The 25,028-nt window shown below is 26.2% G+C and overlaps 1 protein-coding gene across 2 annotated transcripts in view; it reads right to left on the reverse strand.

Moving 5' to 3' along the window:
• Window positions 1-3,045: 3,045 nt before the first annotated feature.
• Window positions 3,046-25,028, reverse strand: part of LOC129966175 (cell adhesion molecule-related/down-regulated by oncogenes-like) — an 82,924-nt gene continuing 60,941 nt past the window's right edge. The window contains exons 4-18 of one of the 2 annotated variants that reach the window (XR_008784263.1): window positions 24,073-24,222; window positions 23,241-23,384; window positions 22,565-22,738; window positions 22,297-22,404; window positions 22,066-22,209; window positions 21,102-21,248; window positions 19,793-19,954; window positions 18,482-18,691; window positions 17,703-17,878; window positions 15,850-16,069; window positions 14,055-14,273; window positions 12,888-13,033; window positions 7,898-7,935; window positions 6,803-6,862; window positions 3,046-4,237 (exon numbers count right to left, since the gene is read on the reverse strand). Coding sequence is in view for 1 of the 2 variants with exons in the window: in XM_056080575.1 (XP_055936550.1) it covers window positions 4,197-4,237; window positions 6,803-6,862; window positions 7,898-7,988; window positions 12,888-13,033; window positions 14,055-14,273; window positions 15,850-16,069; window positions 17,703-17,878; window positions 18,482-18,691; window positions 19,793-19,954; window positions 21,102-21,248; window positions 22,066-22,209; window positions 22,297-22,404; window positions 22,565-22,738; window positions 23,241-23,384; window positions 24,073-24,222 (2,192 nt within the window). In the remaining variant the exon portion in view is untranslated. Of the gene's footprint in view, window positions 4,238-6,802; window positions 6,863-7,897; window positions 7,989-12,887; window positions 13,034-14,054; window positions 14,274-15,849; window positions 16,070-17,702; window positions 17,879-18,481; window positions 18,692-19,792; window positions 19,955-21,101; window positions 21,249-22,065; window positions 22,210-22,296; window positions 22,405-22,564; window positions 22,739-23,240; window positions 23,385-24,072; window positions 24,223-25,028 lie in introns of both variants that reach the window. The other variant, XM_056080575.1, reaches the window with a different exon arrangement.

The raw sequence follows: 25,028 nt of genomic DNA on the forward strand, positions 1-25,028 counted from the left end.
AAAAAATTCACTTAGTTTTTCAATTGTGGGTTTGAATCCAATAGCAGAATGTATAAACATAAAATTTGATTTACCATTGTGAACCATTTCACATGAAAGATGTTTCCAAGATTTCTGCTTCCAAGCTCTTGGGGATATTCACCTATTAGTACAACATGGCATATAATTTATAGATATATTTGGTCAGCGCTCAACTAATCTATTTATTGCTGAACTACAATCTATTTGATTGTATTCAACAACTAAGAAACCTTCTAAAACATTTTTCTATTGTACCACTAAAGAAAGTAAGTCCGAAATCAGACAATCAAGGATAACCGTAACTTTCCTAAAAGAAAATTTGATTAATAAATCTCTGCTTGTTTTAGGATTTAAAGCATTTTCAAACAATGAAATTAGAGGCTTCAGTATTTGTTGTGGTACCAAACTAAAGGCTTTCCTCAGTACCTTTACTGTTCATAAATTTTAGTATTGATGATATTGTCTTTTTGGAGTTACATGTTCAAAATATATTGAACACTCAGAATAATGTGTGCTTTATCCAAAGATATGTGTTCTTCTAAATTAGGAATCGTGACCATTCATAATTTCTTTATTTTTTTGTTTCATATTTTTAACTAACAAAATTGAATGCAATTATTCTTGAGGTAGGATTGATTTAATATTTCATACTTTCATGATAAAATTTATCTATTCCCACTAACTGATTCTGGCATTATAAAATTTAAATCCTGTAAAAGAGCATACTGGTTATGGCTGTGTGGTAATATGCTCAATTAAAAGAAGAGATTTTTTGGCACCTGTCTCCAAGGTCACAGAGAAGTGACATGGCATACTTGAGTGTAATTATTAGTCATCTCACAAAATAAATTTTAAAGTTTAATTAAGGTTTTTATGCAGATTCTGAGATATCTAAATTTTACAAGTCAAATATACTATATATTTTTTTGTCAGTTAACATCCCAAAATTTATATTTTTGAACATTATGTATTTTTTTAATTTCATCTTGTAATCTTCAATATGCATTATATTTTGTTATGAATGATCCATTTATGTAATTTTTTTTCATAAGATTCTTTTTATTTTTTCCAATTTATTTAATTTTATTTCTCTTATTTTTATAAAAATAAGAAATTATGGGTCTAGTGAACACATTTTAATTTTCTTAGTTACAAGAAATTTTTAAATGCACTAAACTAGAAGAAAATGAAATAATCAACAACAAACCTTTATTTTGTGAAAATTTTAAATTTTCCATGACGCAGGTATAATTTTTTTTAACGCAGGTATAATATTAACATTCTAAATTTTATACTTCTGTATTTAAAAACAAAAATATGCTTTCAATTAATATTTTAAATCTACATTTTTGATAATAAATTAAAACTTAATGCTAGTTCTGGCAGGACTCATTTTTTTTTAACACTTTTCAATTGTTTATGACTGCCATATGAAACTAAGTGTCAGATGTATGTTTAGAAGTGAAATTATCACAGTTTTTTCATGAAAACACTCTGTGGCTGTAACCATCATTTGCTATTCACATTATTTTTTTTCTCTTCCCAGAGCAAATGACAGCTATAGCCATCATTTGCTTACACATCACCAAAAATCGGTTAGCTATAGCCGTCATTTGCGGCAACAATTTGCAACTCTGACTACAACATTTGTTGGTAAATATTTTACAGCAAAGATTAACATTCTACAGAATTTAAATACAATCAAATATAAATTATTTCAGCTAATCTATACGCCATATCTTGTTATTGTGATGAAAAATAACAGAGTGTATCAAAAATATTGAATTTCAAATGTTATAAGCTCACAACCTGCTAAATTACCTTATATAATTGGAAAGAAGGTAACGATAAATTTTATTAACTTGAAGAAGTCAGTTATTAATTTAAACATATTGGCAGCAAATGATTTATCATTTCATTTCTCTTAATTTGTTTAAGATCATGGTTGTACAATAGTTTTACCACCAAACGATCTGCCGAAGATCAAAACACATCCACATAAATGAAATAACACTAGATAAGTTCCAGTACACAAGGAAGGGGTTATTATTCTGTATAGCAATGCAAAATAATTCCTTGTGTGTCCTTTATTTCCTCCATAATTTAATGAAATAATGCTTTCAACATCCTGCTATATTTTGTTATCAGGGATGGGGGTGATAGATAAATGGATTTTCAATATAGGGGATGTTTAAATTGCATATAAATAGGCTGAACAGGGTTCATTTAATAGGAGGATTTAAGTATAGTTACTTGCATTTTTTTATATAAAAAAAACCTTCCCATTCTTAGAATTGCAAAAGTCCCATGAATCATTGTACTTTGTTTTTGGCTTCCTAATTTTTATGCAGAATTCATATGTTAATTTTAAAATCGGTTTATGATAAAAAGAATACAAAGAATGTATATGACAAGAAAATGTAGAGAAGACTAAAAGTGTGATTAACATTCTTGTATTTTAACCTTGAATTATTTTACATAAAATCCAACAAAAAGAATTCAGAATTTCAAATACAAAAATTTATTTACAAAAATAAGATGCAACATTTATATACAACAAAACAGAGATTTCTAATTGTTTTTAAAAGAAAAACAAATGCCACCAATAATAAAAAATCAACAAAGGATAAAGAAAATGAGTTTTAAGTGTTTATAAATATAGATAAACACATTTGCATTTTTCTCCTATTACTACTGCCACAGCACAATGACATTTTTATAATGACCTTGGCAACTTTGAACACATTAAATGAGATAGTTATTTTAAAATAGGAAGTGTAAAAATATTTTTGTAAACAGTGCTAAGTATAAAATATGAAGCATGGACGTATTTTTAATTGGAAAAGTTTCTTGCAGTATAAAGCCAAATGTAAAATCAAATTTCATAATAATCCAAACAATGATAATTTTACAGAAAACATAATATTTTTTAAAAAGTGATTTTAAATTATTCAGAAGAATTAAACTTTTTAAATGGTAAATTTTAATAATACTATTTGTAATATATATATATATATATATATATATATATATATATCATACTAACTTAAAATAACAACAACAATAATTTGCTTTCTCTTGCTTTTTTCAATTAAGATATTTTGAAATAGTGAAAAAATTAATGTTGATTAGATGCCAGTTGTATTTTTTAATGAAGTTGAATATGGCTGCTAAGCTGATGAGTAATATTTGGCACAATGCTAGAATAAATGAAATCAAAAGAGTAAAAGCTAAACATCTGAAAAATAGTTAAGAAAACAGAAAATGGAATATAATAAAATTCTTGATAGGATTAGAGTTCTCAGAGTTCCAGTTCAGATTGCTAGTAATAAAATAGAAAACAAATTTACTAGCAAAAGCACATAATTATATTATATCTCACTTTGTTTTCAAATGGACGGGTTTCACTTTACCTGCCATGTCTTATAATGATGACCATAAAAAATATTATATAGTAGCTAATATGTTTTATAAAAGGCTACATTAAAAAAATATCAAAATTAATATATGTTCATTACACTTACATTCATTTAGATTTTCTTGAAAAAAAAATTAATAATAACGAAATTTAAAAATTAAACTGATTCAAATACATATTAAAATTCTAAACATTATGCTTAGAAATTTTTTTTGGGAAGTCTATGTCGATTTCATAGAGAAATTGCAACATCAGAAAATAACATTCCGAAAAATGTTTAAGAGAATGATTTATCTCAAAACAAACTTGAGTCTAGAAAAATCAATTTTATGATTATTTTCCTCACAACTTTAAATTTCACTTGAAGTCAAAACCATAACCTTTAAAATGTACAACAAAATATTTTAATTTGGTATAATACCAAAAAATAGATATAATTGACGAAAAAAATTTTTGCTAATCTAAAACAACAGTGAATGAAAAAAAAAATACATGTAAGTTCTATTTACATATAGATGAATGAGTATAAAATATTCATACAAAAACATATATACAATGACATACATACAAACATTTGAGCTGCCAACTTTTATATGGTAATTGACACAAAGCTCCTAACAAACACATATCACTTTTTTTATGTACATATGAATTGTTCATCAAGGCAAGTCACTATCTATAAACAAATGCAACATTTCAATTCTTGTTCACTACTAGTAGATCAGTTTTGTATTTAAAGTGGCTAGATTCAAAATAATCATAGTTCTGTTGGCATATTAGCAGAGGATTCAGGATTGCCTACAAAGAAAGATATAAAATGTAAAAGGATTAAAATAATTTTTTAGCAATAAAAAAATAGTGTTTGTGTATATTATATATAAATTTTAAAGCCATAAAAGATTCTTACAGACATTTTAATCAAAATTACAGAGATAAATGCTTTAATATTAAAAGACAAACAACAACACTTTAGAAATTCTAAAAAATTCAAGTTTCCCAATGAAAAGAAATTGAAATTGAATGTCATCTATGTACAATAAATTTGTAAAATAGCTAAACTATCCATAAAGTCCAATTATTTATCAACAGAAATTAGTTACTTTGAGTTTTACTATAATTGTAATATTTCCACTTAATTATTATGTTATGTATTGGGATGTGACGAGCATCTATGAGATACATCTGCTAAAAATGCTGACTCTAATTATGAATTTTGTCAATTAAAAAATAAAATCTTTTTAAAGTGTCTGATGTGTATAAGCTTTCTACTATGGTGTTTCACATTCAAACAGAAACCATATTCTTATTTTTCATTTAAAAATTCCTTATTTTCTTATTATATTACAAGATTTACTGATAATTTATGTTAGCATTATATATATAGTAAAGTAACTTAATAAAGTTACTTAATACTTAAATTTCAAAAAGTGAAATAGTTAATTGTTGTTTTGATTGAATATATCATGCAACTGTTAAGTTCTTAAGCAAATTTATATTGGGTAAATTGATAATTATTTTATTATATACATATCTCTTTTGATATTTCTTATATATGTAGTTTGACAAATTCCATTCTAAGAAAGTTTTTAAAAATTATGCATTCCAATTTTTTTACAGTTGAAAAACATTAGAATAATTCATAAATATGCGCTTGCTTATAAAAATATATAAGGAATAAGAAAAAATGCCTAACGATAAATTGTTAATTAAAACTATCCTTTCAGTTGTTTGTTATTACTACATAATTTTTATACTAAATTATTGCAATTTTTTTAAATCCAAAGATATAAAGAAAACAAAGAATTGAAGATTTCTATTTAAATCATTTGAAAAAGAAATAGGAAAGGCATTAGCTTAATATAACAACATTCTTCAATGAAAATAAAATCACATTTCTATCATTTTACAATCTCTGTGATTGAATTTCAGAAACTGGGGGTCTTTAAGTCAAAAATTGTCAATAACTTGTGAGAGTCAAAAGCTGTTGAAGTTATGTTGCTTTATACTTTCTTGTGTACAAAATATACAAAGAGAAAAATATAATATTTTTTTAAAAAATTAGACCTTGGAAGTTTTGATTAATTTTCCTCTTAAATGCATTTTTGGAATTGTGTTTATTTGTTAATCAGTCTGTGAAATGGTAATTCAAAAGCGCTTTGAGTTAGATTACTAATATTGGACGAGTAACCAAAATTGCACATTGCAATTAAATTTTTGATGAATTAAAGGAAATCTGCATGTTTGGAAGAACAAATTATTAAATAAACATAAAAAGGAAGCTAGGTAAATAAAATTTGGTACACAATTTTATTATATGTAGATATATATCAAATTTTAAACTAAATCTATGAATGGTTGAGTGTCTGTTGATCTTTATATTCAAATGTATTTTTGAATTATAGTTCTTACATACTACTACTTAGATAAAAAGAAATTTAGTGTGTAAACATGTTACTAAAATTGCAGAGCTGCATCAAATTTTGTTTTCAATCAGGCAAGAAGAATATGTCAAAAATGTATGTCTATTTTCTTTAATTATACTGTATCATTGTCTAGGAAGATCAGAAAGGATAAGATGCTTGTGTTGTTATTCTTCTAATTTGTCAGATTTTATATTCAAAAGGAAATAAAAATTCAAACACCATGGGACTTACGGTGTGGCTCATGGTCTACAATTTTTATGTGGGAGGACGAGGGAGAGGGTAGTTTTTTTAGATAGTTTTATAGAAAAAAGTTTGCAGATTTTTTTTTTTTTTTTGAAACAAAAACACCTAGGTTAAAATGCAAATCCCTGAGGGAAGGGGGAAACTCAAAAATTCCTGAAAAACCTTTTAACCCCCTCCCTTAAGCCCCTGGTTATGTATGCTCAGCATATTCAAAACTAAGTAGCATTGTAGTATTTTATTCTCCATATAAAAATACTTTTTGGAGAAAATCATGAACCTCAAGTTACATAAGAGATTTAATTCAAATTAAATCCAGTCAATATTTACAATGAACAAGCAGGCTGCGAAAAGTGCCTAGTATTAAATAAAATTACTAAAATTAAGCCATAATTTTACGACATATTTAGAAATGATATTTTTTTATTGTGCAATATAAAATGCTGCTTTCTTTTATTTCGTGGTATTTTAAAAAATGAATCCAAGTCACAAAATAATATTTTATAGTAGATATAGGCAACACATACGCTTATGTTTAATATGGAAACCTATAAAAAAATCATTAATCATGATTCTTACTTTTGTAAACAAATAAATTATGTTTGCTTCATTCATTTTGCAAATAATACTCAAATAATTCATTTTGAAAATAATAATTAATGAAATGGATAAATTTTTCTAATTGAATTTCATCACTTACAAGGAGATATCACAGCAATAGCTTTGTTATTTTCATTCAAAGTAGATTCCCTTTCGGTATCTGAAAAATAAAATAAAGCAATGTATTTTGATAAATACAAATTCTGAAATGTGACTATCTTTTATTTCAGTAAATTAATACCATATAGTGCAGTTCAGTTCAAAAAATCTTTTTAATTGTCATTCTATTACTATTTTTACAGAAATGTAAGAAGCATAAAAAGTAACAAAATGAAGTAATGCACTAGTACATAATAAATACTATACTATTTTTAAGACCTTTTATGTTTAAAAGTATTTCGGATGTGCAGAGAAATTAAAAAGATTTATTAGAATACATTCATTACAAAAATAACAGAATGAGTGAATTGAATTATACGAGTTAAAGAGAAATAATTCATTATTGTAATGATATACAGACTGTCATTTTACTCCTGTCATCTTATTTATTTTGAAAATCTGCTTTTTTTTTAATCTAATTTAATTATTTGAGTTCTGTTCTATTAGAATCCTTTCTCTCTGCTTCTGGTGCATCTTTTCCATTTGGACTAGATTTTTCTATTTATATTGAATTTTGACAATTTTAAAGATGTTATTATACAAAGTTCTTTATTTAAGATCATACACTTATATGATGCCACTTCTAAGTTAATGCTGATTCTATAGTTTGAGGGGGGGGGGGGGGATCAGCCCGAAAGCACATATAGAATCTCAGTATAATCTTAAATGTCAAAAAAGGTTCAACATTAAATAACAATTTAAAAATAGTACTCTTAATTAATGATCATAAAAGTTTTAATCAATTATATAACAGCTTGTGGGTTTAGCAACATCTTTACAAATATATAGCAATAATAATTAAAATGTTCTTGCTATAATATGAAATGGAGTTAGAACACATATTTACAACTACTGAGTAAGCATATTTTGGCAAAATTTATGCTGTACTCTACAAAAAGTAACTAAAAACAATTTAAAGAATAATGAATACAATACACATATGAATATAAACAATGAAAACAATTAAAAACTGACAACTATTTACAGAAAGAATTTCTGATAACACATTTTAGCAGATTAAAAATTTTCTACTTACCAGTTAGTAATGGCTCCTCCTGAGGAGACTGATTGGCACTAAAAGTTTGAAGACGAATTATTTCATTATTGTTGGAAACAATATCTTGCAACTACAGAAGGAGCAAATCAAATTAGACTATTAAAATTTAAATGCATAATGTTAGTAAATATTCAAAATAAAAATTTAATGCCTTTAATTTTAATAAATAAAGAACAATAATATTAATCAACATAATAGTTTTTACTTATTTTGATCAAACAGACATTAAAAATATTTTATGTAATTTTGTTTTAGTTCAACACATTTACGTCAGTTTAAAAGAAGCTAACATCCTGCCATCATCTTCCTTTTTTTCTTGGCATCACTAATTTTTTAAAAATTTAAATATTGTCACACATTTTTCTTTCTTGCACAGTTAGCTTCACTGCAAAAAAAAAAAAAAAAGTTTTATTCAAAGGATAATGGCTGCCGAGTGAATAGCACCCCTATCCCATCTTGGAAGGTGATAAAAATGAAGATTCTCAAAAATATGAGAGCTATTAAGATTCAAGATTCGGCATTTATTTTAACAATATTTGATGCTTTATCACGAGAGCTGTAAAAAAGGGACAACAGGGGTGTTTGTGGGACCCCAAAAAATCCCCTGAAACTTTTACGGTCTTACTACCTACATTTTGGAGTTTCGAGAAGGGGGGGGGGGGAGAAATAAAAAATTACAATTATGAAGTATTGAATGACCTAATTATAAAAGTTCAATGAATTACTTTTTTTGCAAAATTAATAACCATAAATTTTCAAACATATAAACTACTACATTTTATGCAAATATTTTAAATTACCTAAATTAATTCTTTAAAAAAAAAATTATCTAATTTCTGCTGCTTTTTTTAATTTTCTGATGTTTGTGGGCTTGTCTTTTTTTTGTGGTGAACTTCATAATTGCAGGAAGGTTGACTTTTATTTTCCTCATTTACAGTTGAAGAAATTTCCTCGAGAACAGCACATGCAGAGGTAGAAGCAGTTTGCTTTTCTGCTAATGTAGAAGGTTTTTTCAGAGACTTTTATAGGTGACTCATCTGAAATACATGTTTTTAAGTCCTCTTGATATGTTTTCCAACTTCTGTTCATATTGAGTAAGAGATCTTTGTGAATTGGATCAGTCATTGGATTTTTTGAGCCATATTTTTCACATGAGGTTTCTTTAGAAGCCATTAAATCATATTTAATAGTCTGCACTGCATCTAGGGAATCAATCTTAAGAGAGGTTCTATAGTCAGTGACAAGTGTATCCATTAAGTTGAATGCACTTTCCACTAATGGGCCATGGAAGCAGCTAAGGCAGGCTTTGACCAATTTAGCCAATGTAGGATACTTATAATCATTTGTGAAATCATCTTTTAAATTAAAAACTTTAGACCAATATTTATCAATTGTACACTTGACTTGATTTCCACTTTCATCAGATGTGTAGAGCATTTCTTTGGTGATATCAATATCATTCTGGTATAACTTTATTTCAGCCTCTACTTTTGACTTTTCATAATCACTAAAAATATGGGACATAAAAGGAGATAATTTTTTAAAAGCTAATATTGTACTGGTTTTACCTCTTATCTCTGGATCTAATGCTGTAAAACTAATTAGATATGAATTTTTAAGGGGTAATTTCTGTTTCATATGCTGTGCTGTATTAGTATAAGCTTTCATCAGAGGAATTTGGAATTCTTTTGCTATTGGATGATTTTTTGATAATTTCTTCAGGAGAGTGGAAGCTTCTGCACCAGTAAATATTACTTTGCTAGGTAGATGGAATTCTGGATTTGTGACATCAACCTTTAATAAATCATCATAAGATGTGAACTCTATATTTTCTGGCTTCATAAAAAAAAGAGAAAAATTTTGCCATCAATTTATAAATACTGGAATGTATTAAATGAAGCATTGTTTTTTTTTTGTTTCAAATAATTTAATATATGTGTTGAACTCTGGTAATACTGCTGAATATAATGCCATATGCAATAAAGTTTTGTTTTGCATAACAAATAACCCATTTAGTATTCTTTTTATCCGAGCTAAAGCATCCTTTGTGAGTTGTTGGGAATGCAAGCAAGAATACACCCCTTCAACAATTTTTTTCTGAGCTGCAGAAATATTTCTTTTATTGTATACAGTTTCAACATAAGAAAAATAATCCCCTTTATCAGTTTTATCCAAGTAGTGAAAATAAAATGCAATAAGAGCATCCCACAGATCTTTGATTCTTTCTAAAACACATAAAATGTACACCCACCTATGGTCTGGTCTCTTCAAGGGCTTAAGTTTTTTAATGGCAAGGGATTCACAGATTTTGAAAAAATTCTCTTTTACTGCAGCTTTTCATATCAAAATAGATGTCATCAAACAAATCTTCTAAGTATCTATCAAAACATGAAGCAAATTTTTTTGCACAGTTATTAGCTGTGTGACATGTGTCACCATCAATATCTAATAAGTGGGGTGCTTTGTTTGATCGTAGTCTGGTTTCAACACCCTTTTTCTTTCCACGCATGGTGTTACATGAGTCCATTAATACACTAATTAAGTTTGCCCATGGAATATTAGTATCTTCAACAGTATTAACAACTGCTTTAAAAACAGCTTCTGAATTGCAAGATTCCATTTTTAGAGATGCAAAATGATGAACTACAACTTCATTTTGATTGATGTCATAAAACTGCACCAATATTGCCAGTATACTTTCTTGAGCATTGCTAGTACTTTCATCCAAATTTAGAGAAAATGGAGTCTCCTTTAAAGTTTTAATGATATTTTCCTTAATAGTTTTTGCGAGCCCATATTTCATCTTATAACATGCAGTAGTCCTGGACATTTAAAACGAGTTTAGTGCCGTCTGATTGCGCCTCAACTGTTTGCAGGGTTCAATTAAATTGGGAGCTACATTGACAGAAAGAGAATTCTCGGCGATAAAAGAAGTTATTAATACCTCTTGGCATGTTTTTCTTGTCACTATATCCAATGGCCGAGCATCAGTCTCCAGTAAGTCATCAGTATTTTTTGAATTAGCGTAATTACTTAAAGTCATTGAATGTCTAATGCGCTTTGAATATTTTATGTGCGTCACAGTTTTAGAATGATTTGTGAAAGCCTTGAATCCTTACCTACCATACTTCAGCAGTGAGTTACAAAAAACACAATATGCTTGTCCAGCAACATTTATTTTCTTGCACCATGTGCCAATGGTATCCCCATTACCATCTCTCCGTTCAATCCAATTCCACCTAAATGCATTCCGGACACCTTCTTCTAATTGTATAATATCACTTTTTATATCGAGAAATTTCACAGTGAAATTCTCTTGCGTACATAAATAAAAAAATATTTCAATAAACGAAACGAAAAATTTACACGTGCATCAATAAATGAAACGAAAATAATACACAGCGGAGAAAAAAAAGTTGCGAAGCGATCAATGACAAATAGCTAATACGGCGAAAAATCCCCCTTCTCTACTTATTGGCGCCACGCCAGGAGAGATAAGACCTTTGAACCCCCTTGCCGAAAAGAATCCAGAAGAGAATGTCCGAGAACCGGGGGAATGAGTCATAACTCGCAATAAGGAAAGAACAAAAAAGAAGTTTTTTCCCCCTTTTCACTGCCTTTGGAAAAAGAAAGGAAAAGTTTTCACCACACACACTGACCTTGCGTTTTCTGCTTTCAAAGCAAACAAAATTACCCAGATCAAAATAAATAATTCATTATTATTCCTACTTCCTTTTGAACGACGATCCCCGGAATTTCCGGGTATCGAAGTTCAAAATCCCCGGAATTCCGGGGTTTCCCCGGAGCACAAACACCCCTGGGACAAAGAGATGAATGCAGTCAGTCAAGTCAAGAAAATAGTTGAATGAAGCTTCTTTTTGGACTAATGATTTCTAATGAGTTCTCTCTAAACATTTTGTGTTGTTGCAGTTGTTTAATGGCAATTTGCTGCTTGTATGCTGCTGTTCTGTGAGCACTTTTGTTGTGTTTGCTACTGTTTATTTACACAAAATAAAGCATCATTATCTTTTATTTAGCTTGTTAGCCTTTTTCTTGGGACAGATTTTTCTATAACAATAAGTTTTATAATTTTATCTGTTTCATTCTCTCTTTTCAGCACACTGCAATGTGTTAAGATCTTGTACAAAATAGATTCCAAAAGTACAATAAACAGTTCCAGATGCAACATTTCTGTCCCATCCAAATTCAAATAAATTCAATTTAGAGTAATATAAGTTCCAATAATAAATCAACACTTATAAAAAAAATTGGATCATTTTATTGATTTTACATAAATTAGATTTTATGGATTAAGATTAACAGATTCATTTTGTACAATAAAAAAAAAGGGAAAAAAAAAACACATTATGTTGTTGTTTTTCAGATTTAATTGGGTAAGTAAAAGTAAAATTTGGATTTAAAAAGTTTTAGAACAATTTTTTCCCCCTTCCATATTTCAGATTTTTTTTTTAAAGGAAAGTTTTTAAAAGTGTGGAATATTAATTTTCAAACACTGGAAACATTTCTTTGGGACTATGACTTCGATTAATTTTTTTTAATTAATTGTAAAAAGATAAAAATCAATAAAAAGTTCATTTGATTAGTTACCAATTTTAAAAACAGGTAAATAAGTATGTGAAAAAAGATTCCTAATTTCCCTTGTATTTCACTCATTTTGATATTTTACACGTAAATTAACACATTTTAAACCTGATAGCTTTATTGAAGCAAGAAAATAAATAATTACATAAAATATCTTTGTATAAAAATAGAATTAAGGGGGAATTGTTACAATGTCACTAAATAATAATATCAATGTTGTCGGTTTTGTATTTTAAAAAAATAATTTAAATATTTTATTTGTTTATCAGTTTGAAAAATTGTATATTAATGAGCCAATGTTCTAACATTCTTTATTAAAACAATTTTAAAGAGATCTGGTTATTTTCAAAATAATAAAATGTCTTACTTCCTCCAACTTTTCAGCACTGTCTAAGTTCAAGTGAGAAAGAGGATTCACATTAATAGTGATTTTATTGTTAACAGGTATGTAACCATTTGCAGAAACATGTCCATTTCCCATTTTTAATTGATTTTCACATTCAGGGCTTTCATCTGTGAAAATAGAGAAAAAAATTAATGCATTTTAGATCAAAATTTTATATTGATTTATGTTAAATACAGATTAAAAACCAACTTAAGGATAAAAATTTTTAAATGAAATAAATGTGACAAAAAATTAATAAAAGGAGCATTTTACATAATTTTGATATTATTTTTACATTTCAATACATGGAAACAATAATGTCTTAAAATGATGCATTTAGCACAATATATGGAGTGCCCACTTCAATTGCTGGCCAATAGCCAACTTCCAAACCATTAGTGATCAAGTTTCATTTGGTAAAATGTATTAAATTAGAAAGAATTATATTTTATACTGTATTAGTCAATAAATAAACAACTGAAAATAATTCAACTTTAAAATTTTTAAATCTTTCTCCAGATCCTATTGGTCATATTAAGTAAGATGTCCATGGCATGCAAACATTTGAAGCAAAATAGTTCTGACTCTTCTGCAACCAAAGCTGACCAAGTTATGAAGCTTTAAATTTCATTTTTTTCATCAATTAATGATTGCCATCAGAAAATGGAATCTGTTGATTTGGACAATTTTCCTCAAAGAAGTTGATTAAAAAAAGTTTTAAACCAACTAAATTACTGGCATTCAAATCTGATTCAATTGTCAGTTTTGATTGCAGCAGAGTGGAATTCTTTAATGCACCAAAAGTATTTTTACTAAATTTGACAAATGGTATTAGAAATAGTTAAGATTTCATAATTTTACCAGCAGTACTTTATTAACAGAAAAACATAAAATACAATTTTTTATTTCATTTAAAGCCTAATTACATTTGGAATTGCATGTCTATTTTTAACAATTATCTATTGGATCACAATTAGTGGGCACTATAAATGATTTCATCAAAACAAAATTAGCACTCTATTAAGTAAATTATTGCTACATTCTTTTACAGTGTTTACATGAAAGTAAATGTTAAAAAGATATAAAAGAATAAACTGCATAAATATATATGTGATTCAAAAGCTAACAAAAAAAATATTAAATTCTCACCATGTTCTTCATTTCTACTATGTCTCTGACGAATGAATACAAATGCAATGCCTATAACTATCAATAATAAAATTCCAAGAACACATCCTAGAATTATAAACAATGTAGTATCTTCAATAGAATTTTTAGATGACACTGGTTCTGTTATTGACATATTAATGTCATCATCATGATGTGATTTGCTGTTGCGATTCCGAGTTCCGATTAAGCTTTCAGAAGCTGAAACAAAACAAAAGAAAGTATATATTACAAATTATAAAGGAATTAAACATGTATTGCATAATTTTTCTCGAATATCTACAAAAAGGATTTTATCTTTAAAGTATAATTTGTTTTAAAAATTAATTTTTGAATTGTTTTTCTTCTAAAATTTTCAAATATAATCAACAAAAACATCCTTTGTATTTTTAAAAGCATGGAGTTACAAGGACGTAAGAAACTGTAAAGCTGCACAAATTTTAAAAATTAAACATAATTAGCACTTTCTTATAGATAAAATTAAAATATATATAAACATAATAATGAAGTTGTTTGAAATAAATTATTTGAAATGATGAATGAAAATATGAATGTTACCAAATTTGAATACTAAAACAATATAATTTATATCTTCACTATGTAGAATAACATGCATTATTTGAACATTTGAAACATTATAGAAAACATATCATGTATGAACTAAACCAAAGCATCAAAAGCAATTTTATTAAAATAAATTCTTCTACAATAGATTCACCACTACAATCTAGATAGGTGATAGTATAAATGTATAAGATAAAGCAATTCCATAAAGAAAGTTGTTAAATAAATAATGGATTTCAAAGAAAAAAAAGTTTTTAACACCCAAGAGCTCTTAAAGTTTTCAATAAGAAGTCTCATAACTGAATATTTGAATTTTTCAAAGTTACCAAAAGTAAATTGGAAATAGCTATTCAAGTACATTAATAATCCTTACTGTCTTCTTTTCCTCTTTTATCTTCACTAATTACTACTTTTAAGTCTTGGTTTTAGACTTTTTATTGAGAAAGAAGAAAATAATTATTGTAGCTGAGTTTTATACTAGGATTTTACAGACTAAGACTTTTTTTTTCAGAACTAGATAAATAAAAATTGAAAACTAAAAAAGGAGAAGCTAAATCAGCTCATATTTAAAAAACAGAAAAAATATACGAAATTCTTCAATAATTCTTACATTATAAGCAAAGTAAAGGCTGTGACATAAAAAAAAAATCTAAAATTCTATTGCAGCTATTTTTTAATAAAAGTCACTTTTTCATTTTCTGCCTTTTCAGTTCTAGTATTTTAATAATAAAACGTTAATGCAAGCATATGCTATAAATAATAAACAAATGATGAAGATATATAGGTTCAAAAAATAAGAATTTGAAGCAATAAAAGTATCTCAATTTTTGTGTGATCATGATTTAAAGTTTTGTATGAAAAAAATACTTAAGGACTATTCCAAAATGTTTGATTTTTTAAAACCAATATTTAATACAAAAGTTCATTAACTAGGTCATCAGAAGAAGCAAAGGAAACTACCCTAGGATGAGAAAAGAATTGCCAGAAAAGAAAAATAGAAGTTCCATTAATTAGCATAGCAGAAAATACTTTTAAAGCTTCAAATAAAACAGTAGGGAAAGAAATCACCAAAACTATTTTTAAAAGCCACCAATAGTACATTCTCAAGAATTTTTAAATAAATTCAAATAAATATTATCTGAGTAACAACAAGTAATCTCACCTAAAAAAGTTTCGAATTACTGCAAAGTAGATTAAAAAATTTCAATCTTACCTTTCGTTTTGGTGGTATAAATGTTAGAGAATTCAGAAGTTCCCGCAATATTGAAACACTGCATTTTGATGTCGTATCCAGTATCAGGTAAAAGATGGGAAATTATATGAGATCTTGTATTAGCTCCCAGTACAGTAACCTTCAAATATTTGCCAGCAGTATGAGTTGCTCGATAATGAATGAAAAATCCCTCTACAGTGATTGAATCTATCTCCTTGTACTAAAGAAAGATATAAAATGCATAAGGAAAATGCACAACTTATAAGAAAAATATTTAAAAGTAGAATACAATAAAATTCCACAAAATATAATTTAAAAAATTATTTCAATAAAACTATACGATAGTTTTTTAATAAATCTATTTATCTATTATGAAGATCATGCCTTTAAAAGATAACAGCAAACAATAAAAACTTTTAGATATTAGTCTCAATAATTCAAAAATTAGATCAAAAGATGAAAAGAAAATAAGTTGATATTCTATTCTTCAAACTTTTATATTAAAACAATGAACATATATATGATCAGATTTAATATCATCCATTCTATTATTAGAGTTGTGACTGAAACTAGTGATGTTCCAACTGCTTCAGTATAGACTAACATCATCCTTCAGAGAATGCAAAATTGAATTTCACTTTTGACTTCAAAATAGTAATGGCATTTAAAAGGAAAACAGAACCGAATAATTACTGTGATACAAAATGAAATTTTTCAATATATTTTATCGTATCTAAAAGAGCTATTTATTATATGAAACAAAGTTATTTTTTATATGATAATGTTGAACATAACACAGGCGCTTTCAAAAATTAATAATGCCATTTAATCTTGTGAGAGAAAACATTATTAATATGAATTCAAAAGAGCAAACATATGAATTATTTAAAATAAACCTTTTAAAAACCATTTCATTAATTAAAAATTTAACTTAAAGTTGTAGAACATCTGAATTTCACAACGCAAAATAGTCAAATTACTATTTTATTTCAAATTTAAAATATATTCATGCTTTTCTTTTTTATTTTAACTAATTATATACAAGGAAAAATTTAGCATACAGTTTTTAAATATTGTTTTAAAATCCAGAAAAAATTTTAAGAAATGACATTTTTTTTACAATCAAATGTTTTTCAAGAAAGAACAAAGAAATGAAAAATTCAAAAATATATATTGGATTTGTAAAAAAAATTATAAAACTAGGAGTAATAATATATCGCAAAAATATTCTCTAATCTGCTAATTTAAAATATAATCTACAAATAACTCAAAAAAATTGTCAAGAATACTAATTGGGAAAAAAAAAAAAAAAAAAAAAAAAGACAGATCAAACATTTAAAACATATAAAGTATACTATAAATTTTGTAAAATTACAGAATTTTACAATTCTAACTATTTGAATTACTATTCAGCTTGTAATGGATTTTTATATCAAATTTACCATTGGACTGTGATCCGCTTATAAAGTTTTTAATTACATAATATTAAGTAGTTTATACAAATAATAAATATTTATTTGCTTTCAGAAATAATCTCAATCATAATTTTCACATTACAACTTGATTGGCAATATCATAGAAAAAAGGCCATTCTTTCAATTATTTTCTTTCGTCCAATCATTGCCATATTTATAAGTAATTTGAAAAAGATACAATTTTATTGCTGGAGTTTTCAGATGAATTATTGACAGTAAGAAAAGTTCCATACAACTGCAAAAACCATCTTAAGATAAACATTTAGAGATAATTTTATAAAATTTGTACAATCTACTTCAATTAAAGAATTTGCAGGTATCTGAAATGAATTAATTACTTACACCCCAATGAAGAACTATTTCAGATGTGTTACTTACATCCCAATGTAGGGCAATGGCAGAAGGGCTAACTGCTTCTGCAAATGTAATGATTGGTCCAATGGATGGCTTTTCAATAGGTGGATCTTTATGAAGGACAAACTTGACTGAAATAGGACCAGCTTTATTGTCATGATTAGAATACACAGCTGCTATTCGAAAGCGATATGCTCCACCTGTATATAGACATGGAAAAAAAATTTTCTAAATATCACATTCATACATTTAAAGAATACATATTAAATAAAATTAAAACACAGTTTTGTTGTGCTATTGTTATATGATCCAATGAAGAAATTTACAAAAATAAATATCTTAAGCAAAATGAATGTCATTATAGCATAGTTAACATATCTGTCAAATTTCTACAAGGCAAGAATAGTACAAATATTTTTTTTTTTTTTAATTATATATTCTGACAAAATTTTTACAATTTTTATTTACTACATTAAGAAAATGAAAGTAAGGATATTAATTTTAAAAGTATAAAAATTATGGTAAATACATGGTTAAGGAGCATATTTGTTGAACAGCCAAATACGGAAGAAGAAAAAAATGATAAACTATAGTATTATCAAGAGAATCCGAGTTCTCTGAGCCTGATACAGAAAAAATTTCTTATTAAAATTCATACTTTCGATTTTTTTAAACTAAGATAATAACAGATTATTGAAAAAAATGAAATGATTTTTTTAGAAAATCAATAGTAAAAAGAGTATTACTGCTCATACAGTACAAAAGTATTGAATTTCCACATTTATAGCAGTGTTTTTAATTACCTGTTCTTAAGTTAATAACAGCATAAGAATGAATATGTGCAGCTATATCTTCATCAATTGTCATCCAATCAGTCTTACGCTTACCAACTTCTTTGTATTGAACTTTAAAAAAATTGATAGGAAGACCTCCATGTCCAACACTCCATCTCACCATCACCGATGTATTTGACAAACGACTGATTTCAGGTTTAGATGGAGGAATCAATTTTACTGAAAAGAGAAAAACTAATTCATTCTTGCAGTTAATAAATGTAACAAACAAGTTAATGTTAAAATGATAAGGTTTGTTGACTGATTTGTTACATATTTGAGAAAATAATATGTTGCAATTTCAACAAAAATTTCCGAGTCAATATATTATTAAAGCATAGAGACATTATTATTTGACAAGTTTGTGAATCAAAATGGTACATTCTTTCATCAAAATAGTAAGATTTTTTCTATATTCTTTTATTAGAAATCATAACTATTTTTGTTTATCTAAATTAAAAATAAATTCATCTATATAATTTTATATTTATGCCATTGTTATTTTATAAAAAATATTGTTCAGAGGCCCAAAATAAATTCAATTCAATTGAAATGAAAGTAACAAAATGATTTTTTAATCTTTAACTCTATATATTTTCAACAGAGCAATATAAAAAGTTTATTTCATGGAACATTTCTGATATTGCTTAGTTGCCACATGCTAAATATTATCTCAAAATATATTTAAATTTAACTGATCATTCATTTAGTTTTATACAAGTCATGGCAATATTAATTAACAAGGAGGAAGAAAGGTTCCCACTTTTCCAAGGATTAATGGCACAAAATCAGGTTTTTAAATATGGTTACATGAAATCAGGAAAAGCTATTATGTTTTTAAAACATCTAAGATTGGAAAATAGAATAACAAGTGACAAGTAATAGAGCATATTACAAGTTTTCAAACAAATTTTCTACATTTTTAAATATTACTAATAAGGATTCTATGTTTTAACATTATAACACATATAAATAATCAATAAACAAATTGAAAATCAGTACTGCACACTACAGATATTGTAAATGAATGCACGACTGATTTTTATGAAGTATGCAGATTTAAATTTTAAAAATAAAAAAATAAATAAATAAAATGTCATAAAAAATTATTTTAAAAAATGCATTTAACACAGATATATTTTTAGTTATCAATAACAATTTTTAATAAGTTCAACATATTCAGCAATAAAAATAATTAAAAATTATCAATTGTTATAAATAACTGCACAAAAATGCATTACCAATATTCATTTAACTATTTAAAATAATAAATTTACATACCTCCTTTTGAATGTTTCTTCTTCTTAGAGCGTTTTTTGCCATGAAGCTTGGGAATAGATGTAGATTTCTCCTTACCATTTTCGAGCATATCACTCTCTTCTACATCTTGATCATGTGATGTAAATACTTCATCATGATTTGGAGCAAGAGTCGAGTCATAATCTAAAAGTAAAAGACATCAACATTAGTTTATAAATAAATAAAGCTCAAAGAATTAAATTTGAATAAATATAGACGAAAACATATTAATGCACAGTTTTAAAAAAAAAAGAGATAAAGGAAAATGAATACAAAATTTTTCACTAGTGTGAGATATAGAGTTGACTTTAGTGGATAATACTGGTAAAAGATCAGGGTTCAGACTCAGAAATGATTCCAAATTTCTAAACAGATAAACTTTTTAAATGCTTACAATAATTGCTTTTTAATCTTTAGATCTTCAATAACTATTGAAATGAAATAGATTTTTAATGCTATTTATTACCTTACATTTCATGAATTTTCCAGAAATTCTGTATAAGATATGCAAAAATAATAATAATAATAATAATAATCTAAAGATAATATTTGAAGAAAACATTGGAAAAAATTAAGAGTTTTGCTACATTTATTCTCAAACCTGAAACTATTATATTTTAATAGGCACAACAAAATACTTATAATATTCTGCCATTTTTAAAGTCATATTTAACTAAAAAAAATTTGTTTATAAAAATTATTAATTATTTATAATTGCATATATTTGAATTGGTGAAATCAAGCTTAAAAATCTAACATATATGCACTTAATTGTTAATTCAACAAAATTACATGATTTGTATTTCTGTTTGGATCAATTATTCAGGAAAGCATTGAAATGGTAAGTATAATTTTCAATTGAGAAAGTAGAAAGAATATGAATATACATAGTTTCATATTAATAAAATTATAAAAATTGTTTTATATATAATGGAAGCAATATGCCTTATGCCCAAATAAAATTTATTATGATCAATAATGAAGAATCACCAAGCTTGCAAAGAAAAATAAGCCCATTAAAATTGTCTTTTGGCATACACTTCAAGTTCAAAACATGCCTTAAAAAGTGTTAATTTTGTGAAAGATATGTTAAGTATATTGGATAATTAAACAAGGTGTATAGTGAGAAATTGCAGCAAAATTAATTTTTTAAGCACCTTAGTCAAAAGAAATTAAGAATATTTGTATATGCATGCAATCTTAAATATGCATATTATTAATTACACAAATAAATATTGTGTAAATATATTAATTATAAATAATGTGTAATATGTAATATTACTAATCTTACCTTCATAATCATTTTCATCATCAGAACTATTTCCAGAGGTCACTGTCACAACTGCTGAATCATAAGCTGTTCCCAGTGCATTAGTTGCAAAACACTGATACACGCCAGCATGCTTGACTCCAATATTGGGTACAATCAAATGGGATTCTAAAATTATGTAAATTAATTTTATGAAAAAAGTAACATTCTACAGACACATATAATACTAATGGATTCTCAATTTAAGATTTCTACCAGTGGTTAAGCTGAGAACATGGTTAAAGTTGTCATATTTTTAGAAAACAAATTTAAAATCAACAAAAATAACAACTGGTTCCATGAATATATACTTAAAGTTATAAAAATAAAGAAAATGTTTTGCCAACAATTTCAAATATACTGAAAAATGATTATTTAAATAGATTTTGCTTAGTTCTTAAAATACCACTGGTATAAAATATATTTTCTATTAAATATTAATAAATATAAAATTTAATTTGAGCCCTTTAAGACAGACCTGAAATAAATATATAAAAGTATATCTATGTCTTAATAGGCACAAAAAGAATTATTCTCCAATTATGTAGCACTTATTAGATAGTATGTATATAGCACTTTGTAATTAATAAATTCCCTAGATTAAAAATAACATCTAGCTGAAAATTCTTTACTTTCCAGTCATATTATATTCAGATTTTACTTCTAAAATAGAAAAAAAAACCTCTTTATACTTAACTGCACACTTAAAAGTCAAAAGGCAGGACAGAATAAATATCTGAATTTATTTGACAAAACATATTTTGTATTAATTTCCGATTAATTAATTAATTTTATTTTTTATATTAAAAATGCAATATTTATCCATATTATTTGCTTATTATAATATAATATATAATTTATTTTCCCATTCATCACAGTTCAAAATTAATCCCATTTTAGAAATTTTACTCATATCTTTATCAACAAAACTATCTATCCTACTTACTTTTTGCATCACTAATAATTTCTTTTCCATTATGCAGCCATTTCAAAATTGGCTTCGGATTTCCACGGACAGGGCAATTCAATGTTAAGTTATTTCCAGCTTCAAGATTAACATGCTTTAATGGTTTCAATATCTTAGGGGTTTCTGAAATTAAATGACATAATAAAATTAATAATTCAAATCAATTACTTAAACAGATAATTAAAAAGTATTCATTATGGCATTATGTACCTTGTATTTCTAAATCCAAACTCCTCACTTCTTTCCCACCGGAATTTTCTGCTTCACAATGGTAAGTGCCCTCATCCCCTTGCATCACACCAATTAAATGAAGATTTCCTACAGAAGAGAAGATTTAATAGTTTTCAAGATCTGTTATGTATTCAACCAAGACATGGATAGAGTACCTCAAAAACAGAACCAATCATATAAGTAGTAAAGTTATCATTATGAAAGTAAAGTATTTCATATTTCTCAATAATTAAATAAATGTCCTTACCACCAAACTGCTGAAAACGATCTTGGGGAAGATTTCCATGAAGTTTCTTCCAAGTAATAGTAGGAGTAGGATGGCCAACAGCAGCACATTCTAAAGTAATGTTTCTGCCCAAAGAAACTGAGACTTTATTACGAGGAGATTTGATGATTACAACAGGCTTAGGTTCACGAGGGTCTGTAAAAATAAACTATGTCACAACACTGGAAATCATTTAATTTCAGTATTATTACATTGATTACAATGATAATTCTTTTAATAGACGTGTCTCTGCTATTTTTGTTATTCTTGTAAAACATATAATTTTGTTTGTACAAGTTTAACCATGCATATTTACCATTAAAACCATGCATGTTAATTTTACATAGACTAAAGTTAGAATCAATAAATTAAGAGAAAGTAATTCTAATAATGGAGATTTTCTTTTCATCTAAAATCTATTTTTAAAATTACCAAAGTTTAGAACATGCATTAGAAAAGCCTTATTATTAGAAAAATTTAGAACAAGGCATTGAATAAAAACAATGCTGAATATAAGATGAAAAAGAATAAAACCCAAGCCAGTATAAAAATCTGACTTAGACAGAAGCAAACACTTATTATGTTTATTTAGCCATGTGATAATAATATATGACTTTAGATAAATTAAATCCATAGATATGATTATATAAACAATTACCTTTAACATGCAAAAATATTTTCTTTTCTGAGGTAACTTTTTCAGCTAAGAAAGGATTATAAGCTACACAAACATATTCACCAGCATCTTCATGAGTCACATTAAAAATCTGTAAATCTCCAGATAACATTATATGTTTTCGATCTGAAAAATAAAGCAAATAATTAGAATTAATCCTATTGAAAAAAAAAAAAAAAATGCACATTGTACTAAAATAAATACTTAGAAAATTTATACGATAAATTCAGTGCATCTTTTTAATATTAAAAGAAACATCAATGTTTACATATTGTATTACATGGTGGCTATAGTCATTTAATATACCAAAGAAAAATATATGTAAGAAATAAAATCGAGCAACAATAGATTAACTTTGTTAGTTTGATTAATTTCAATAATCATTCACACATTCACTCTTAAAAATTTCTAGTATGCCTAGTCAAATATTAAATAACTTCTCTTATAAAAAATTCAGGCATTACGAAACTAATATTTTTATATATCACAAATTTATTTAAAATATTAAAAAAATTAATAATATAACAAATCTGGATAACAAGTTTTCTCTCATATTCATAATAAATCATTATTTGCACAAAAAAAAAAAAAAACCTGTTTAAATTTGCCACATATTTTGAAACTGAACTTTGAAAAGTTACAAACTTTTGTTCATGAGTTTAGAATATATAGGATTTAAAATTACTTTGTAAAAATTATTATTTATATTAAAGAAACATATTATGAAATACCTAAAAATTATTTATACTAAAGAAACATATTATGAAATACCTAAAAATTATTTTTTATACTAAAGAAACATATTATGAAATACCTGTTGATCTGGCAATCACTGATGAATTGAATAGAAATTCAGTGATAACAGTAGGGATGCTATCAGGTGGATCACATGGAATCACAGCTGTATTGCCAGTGATGGCAGAAATATGGATATCAAGAGGAGATAGTGGAAATGGTCTTAAGGCTAAAAAGGATAAAATAACATAAATAGCTGTTACGTTTGAAGAAAAATCTAAAAAATGTACTAAACCATCAATACTTTTCATAAATTACATTTCTTATTATTCAATACTTATGACTTAAATTGTTGTCGAACATAAGTTTTAGGGTGAAATGATACTAGTTTACTAAAATGGCAGCTACTATATAGTGTAATAGTAACATAGGCAATCATATAGAAATTTTAGAAAAGATGATGAAGATGGAAGAAGAAGGTATGTTTAACTTAGTTACTAAAGAATTAGAAGGTTAGTTACTAAAGAATTCTATATGCATGTTAAGTGAAATGGCAATAAGGGAAAAGAATTAAATTATTTTGATTTTTAACAATTGAATTAGATCTCTACATTCAAAGCTACATAAATCCTGCAAGAAATAAAAAATATGTAAAATGACAACAATATTATATATAAAGGTAAAATCATGAAAATGACTACAGCATTTAAATATTTGTTAAAAATATGTTAAAATCAAAATTTAAAAAAATATATGGTATCTAAAAATGCTTTAAAATATGATGCAAGCATAAAATTAATATTTTATATAAAGCTTTATAAAATTAGTATGCAACATGGAACTAACAAAGGCAATTTATGCATATGGAGTAGAAAAGAATTTAATTAGTATTAACATACTGAATACAATTGAAGAGTTTTCCCATCAATAAATCTCTTCTAATATAATGTCAATGCCTCACTAATTTCAATGTTATCAGCTGATATCAATGCTATACAATGATGTATTTAAAGTTTTACTTGAACGAAAAATTGT

This window comes from Argiope bruennichi, chromosome 4 (genome assembly GCF_947563725.1).
Source record: "Argiope bruennichi chromosome 4, qqArgBrue1.1, whole genome shotgun sequence".
NCBI classification, from domain to species: Eukaryota; Metazoa; Arthropoda; class Arachnida; order Araneae; family Araneidae; genus Argiope; species Argiope bruennichi.